Source organism: Nilaparvata lugens, unplaced genomic scaffold (assembly GCF_014356525.2).
Source record: "Nilaparvata lugens isolate BPH unplaced genomic scaffold, ASM1435652v1 scaffold5498, whole genome shotgun sequence".
NCBI classification, from domain to species: domain Eukaryota; kingdom Metazoa; phylum Arthropoda; class Insecta; order Hemiptera; family Delphacidae; genus Nilaparvata; species Nilaparvata lugens.
This window is the reverse complement of record NW_024091323.1, coordinates 18,430-23,688: the sequence shown is the minus strand read 5'-3', so window position 1 is coordinate 23,688 and position 5,259 is coordinate 18,430. Positions and strand designations below refer to the sequence as shown.

At 37.2% G+C, this 5,259-nt stretch overlaps 1 protein-coding gene across 1 annotated transcript; it reads left to right on the top strand.

Moving 5' to 3' along the window:
- Positions 1-3,296: 3,296 nt before the first annotated feature.
- LOC120356006 (laminin subunit alpha-1-like) lies at positions 3,297-3,634 on the top strand (the record flags this gene model as incomplete). Its single annotated transcript, XM_039444783.1, has 1 exon — positions 3,297-3,634. A coding segment is annotated over one exon (338 nt), but the record flags the coding sequence as incomplete, so codon positions are not given.
- Positions 3,635-5,259: the final 1,625 nt, after the last annotated feature.

Here is a 5,259-nt window from a genome sequence, read left to right as displayed (position 1 = left end):
GAGTAAGCGAGAGGAGAGAACAAGGACCTTTCTCGTCCTGTCCCCGGTTCCGTAAAGCGGTCCTGAAAATAAATCAACCTGAGTTCTTTTTTTTCCCTAACCTCTTCTATTTTTGATCCCTATTATTAATTTAGAGGCATGAATGCGGCAGCAGTCGAAGAAGAAGGAGAAGAAAGAAGAAGTGGACGAAAAGGAAGAAGAATGAGAAGTAGAAGAAGAAGAAGAAAGAGGAGAAATACTATAAACATGATGATGATTAGGGAAGTAAAGATGAAAACGAAAAATTAGATTTATTAGAAAATTGGGAATTATATTTTTCAATAATTGCATAATGAATTTTCATAATTAATATGAAATATTTTGTTAACCCTAAAGATACACACTGGGGTGTTTTACACCCCAGGGATTTTTTTCTGTTCTGCAGTTGACAATATCAAACAGATGGGAATTTATGCTCATCTAAATTAGTTTGTAGTATTGTCCCTACTCTCTCCACCACTTCCAGTCAGTAATAGCATTCTACAAGGTCACCAGCTCATCTTGTTCTTCGTTTGGGGTGTCTACACCCCATAGTGTCTTTTACGTAGGACTTTTTATCAAACACTTCTATTACAAGATTTACTTGTATTGTCACTACGAATGTGGTTTGGGATGATGGACCAATTGGAATAATTGCTATGATTCTCTACAATTTGAGATTCAAAGCAATAAAATGAAGAGACGTGAGTTTTGATGAAGTTGTCATTGGCAATGATCATGCAATTCGTTCGAACCGGATTAGGAGCTTCAACACTCAGGCAGAACATAAGTTACGTACTTCTAAAATTAGTATAAATATTGATAAGCAGTGCTTTACTTTTGATTTCTGTATGCACTTGGAACAAAAATGATTAAGAAATGATGAAGTACGGTCTAAGTACCTGTTTTTTCATACTTTAAAAAAAAAATGCAAAATTACATTGGGGTGTTTAACACCCTAGTATGTCTACTGTGTTAGCATAAAGTAAGTGTGTCTCTGTAGGGTTAATAGTTAATTCTTAATCCTACATTGTTAAAAGACGATTATGGCAACAGAGCAAAGCGAAAGATAGCGGTATCCGCTTTGTTGAATGATAGACAAGGATAGCAATACCATTGCTAATCAAACACTGCCATTATAACGTGGACCTCACTTCAACACCCTCATTTTTCTTGAAACCTTTCCCAGTTTCAGGGAAATTCCTGAATTTTATCAGTATTGTTGTCTGAAAACTACACAAAATATCTCACCTTCCATGTGGTTTTGAACCCAGGACCGTCTGACTACCTGCCAATATCTGGTTGGTCATCTATTGTCCCAATATCTATACATAGTCCAGTACATTGTATGGGATTAGCAAGTAATATAGATATATAGAGAAGGTGGGGCAGTAAATAACAGCATTAGTTACACCTGTGAGGGTAGATTGGAATGCTTTCATGGTGCCTATAGGCAGGTATAGCTTGTTGACATTCTCTCTCTTGTCTTTTCTTTTTGCTAACATCTTTTACCTACAGTTAACTTGAAAAGTGGCCATTGCTGCACTGATTACAGAACGCAAAGAATCACTTTTCCGCTCTAGTGCGGGAAAAATGTTTTCTGCACTCCAGATTTGCAACATAGCAACACAAAATAGTTAGTAGGTTATATGGAGCACCAGTGCAGGAAAATCAAAATTAAGTTGGTAACTGCACTGACTGGGCTGCTATAGTGAGGTCTACGTTATAATGGCAGTGGACAACGATGACAGCGACAGCCACCACATGAGTGACAGCCGCCTTCATTCATTTATCACTACATTATTCAATTTTAAATAAATTAAGGTTTTTATTAATTAAAAAAATTACACAGAAAAACATTTGATTGATTTCAGGGAATTTTACCCATAATTACCCACTCTTCATATTGAATGGTAACTGTAGGAAAAATTAATATGTGAAATACGTGTGCAAAGTTCCTCTGCTGCACTCAACAAACCATTCCGCCCTCGCCTACGGCTCGGGCGTAACGTTTCTTCGGAGCAGCAGACTGTCACTTTGCGCACTAGTTGCACAAATAACTATTTTCGGCCTTTACACGGAATAATGATAATACTGAGGGTGATGCCCATATAAGCTCTTAGGCTTGTGCGTGGGTAATGAGTGAGAGGGATGATGATGAGAGATGACGACTACTTTTCACTTTCCTTGCCCTATTACCATAGGTAAGGAAAGTACTGCTTTCCGAAAAAAAATAAGGTTCCCAAATTTCCAAATTTCTATACGTTTCAAGGTCGCCTGAGTACAAAAAAATGGTTTTTGGGTACTGGTCTGTGTGTGTGTGTGTGTGTTTGTGTGTGTGTGGTGTGTGTGTGTGTGTGGTGTGTGTGTGTGTGTGTGTGTGTGTATGTGCGTCTGTGTACACGATATTTCATCTCCAAATTAACGGAATGACTTGAAATTTGGAACTTAAGAACCTTACAGTACAAGGATCCGACACGAACAATTTCGATCAAATGCAATTCAAGATGGCGGCTGAAATCGCAAAAAAGTAGTCAAAAACAGGGTTTTTCGCGATTTTCTCAAAAACGGCTCCAACGATTTTGATTAAATTCATACCTAGAATAGTCATTAATAAGCTCCATCAACTGCCACAAGTCCCATATCTGTAAAAATTTCAGGAGCTCCGCCGCATCTATGCAAAGTTTGATTTTAGATTCCCATGTTATCAGGCTTCAGATACAATTTAAACGAAAAATGCTGAGTGAAAAAGGAAAAGATAAAGCATGAAAATCTCTACAATTAATGTTCAGTAACATTTTCACCTTAAATTGAAAATAAGCACGAAATTCGAGAAAAAGTGATTATCCAATCGTAAACTGTTGGCAACAGTTGATTATATTAAATGATTCACTATGAAGAGATAGCAGACCTCGTATGTCTCCAGCGTTATTGTCACCAGCTGGCTCAGATCTTTGTTTATAAGTAGACTTGAGATGCGCGTCTAGGTGATCAATTTTCATAACGGCAAGGAAAGTTGTGTGAGTGCGCCACACCAGATTTTTAGGTGAACGGGACCGACGGCTTATCGTCTCCTCCGAAAGACTCTCCCACTCATTACCCAAGCCTAAAAACTTATGTGGGCATCACGCTCAATATTATTATTATTCGTGTGATGATGTGGAGTGAACTTGACACTATGGTGTGTCTAGTATAACTGAATAAAAGTGGTAAAAGTCTTGTCTATGGTATCGATTATTTTATTTATTTATTAATAATTATTTTCTTTATTTTTCCAGTGACGGCAGACCCATCTCCCACCCCCGGCCTCTACCCGGGCAAAGTGAACGTAGCGGCGCGTGCGCGCGTCTGGGCCAATGCAACGTGCGGCGAACGACGCGCCGAGGAGTTCTGTCGGCTGGCGACTGATGCGCGCGGCGGTTCGGCAAGTGTTCGCGGTGCGGCAAGTGCACGCGGCGAACAGTGCGCGGTTTGCGACGCGCGCAGCAGTGATCCGAACAAGCGGCATTTGGCGGCGTACGCAGTTGACGGCAGCGCGGGAAGATGGTGGCAATCGCCTTCTTTGCAGCAAGGCGCGCAGTACCAGTTTGTCACATTCACGCTGGATCTTAAACAGGTTGGAAGTTATTTCATCAATTCATTCAATCATTTTATTTATTCAAAGATTCAATTTGACTTATAATAATATAGAACTTAAAACAATGCTAGGTTTATTAATTAATAATAAGTTACTGTAATAATAAATAAGATAGGGGAAAGATTACATAGGCAACATATATCCTACTTTTAAAGATGTGCTGAATTGATATTTTTCTGCGTTTTCATTATCATTAGCAATTTGAATATTTATGGTTTCAATCAATCACAGTAATAATTATGTCTGGTTTCTAGGCTTTATATTTTAATCACACTGGTAACACATGAAACCAAACTGTTGAATATTTTCCAAAATTTTACTATTTCATTCTATTTATTTTAAAACCTTTTGTTGTAAAGATGTTGAACGATACAATAAAAGTGTTATTCATTTTCAACAATGTTGTGAGGGATTTTGTAGAATTTTTCCAAATTGAATATAAAACCTATTTTATATAGCAAGAAATTATATTTTTTATAATGAATTTCTGAACTAAGATAAAATATTTTGTTAATTGATTATTAATTCTACATTATTAAAAGACGATCTGGCAACAGAGCAAGCAAGAGTAATGAAGATAATGAAGAGTGCAGGCGAGTGAAGCAAGCCTCTTTTCTCAATATTCTGGATGATAAATCCTTTTTATTTTTTTTTTGTGTAGTTGAGAAGTTGATATTGTGGTAATTATTCATATATAACAATTTCTTAGTTTTTTTCATTCATTGTTTTATTTGTTTGTTTTTAAAAGCTTCTCTAATCTACTCTGATAAGCTTATACTGGAAGCTTCCACTCTGATCTGAGCTTCTTTAAAAGCTTCTCAGATCAGAGTGGAAGCTTCCAGTATAAGCTTATCAGAGTAGATTAGAGAAGCTTTTAAAAATAAACAAACAAAGAAGCAGTTGTCAAAATTTGTAACATAACCCAATCTATATAATTATATAAAACCGAAATAGCACAGATTCATTCACTCACTCATTTATAATCAACAGAACCAAGCATCTACTGGACCAAAAACGTTCAAATTTGTTATATTCAGTTGGCCTTTTAGGGCGCAATAAGAACGGATTTGAAAATAATTCCAAACATACTCTCAAAATCTGCGTTTTTCCATCATTTTTACTCAGCTTTTTCATAAACTTATTTGCATAAAATATTCTAACTTGGTACACAGGCCTTAGGCCCGCCGCAAAGTAGACCCACGCTAATCCACGAAAAGCAACCCACGCCGGTGATGTTTGTAAACATTGCTATAGAATTATTCATAATCAATGAGCTTACAAGTGGATTATTCATTGCATGTATTACACAGATGTCTGGAAAAGCCTAGCAATGGTTTGCAAAACATCTCATAGTAGTGGGTTGCTTTTCGTGGATTAACGTGGGTCTACTTTGCGGCGGGCTTCAACGTTTTTCAGCTTCTTCAAGAACTAATTGTCAAATTTTTCTTTTATATTTGGTACACAGGCTCAGCTGAAGTATAAAAACGTTGTACTGGAGGAGTTTTGAAATAATACCGAATATCCGCCCAAAATCGGCGATTTTATTCAGCTGGATAGAGCCTGAAAGTCTTGCCGAATACCAAGCATCCATCCACACTACACGT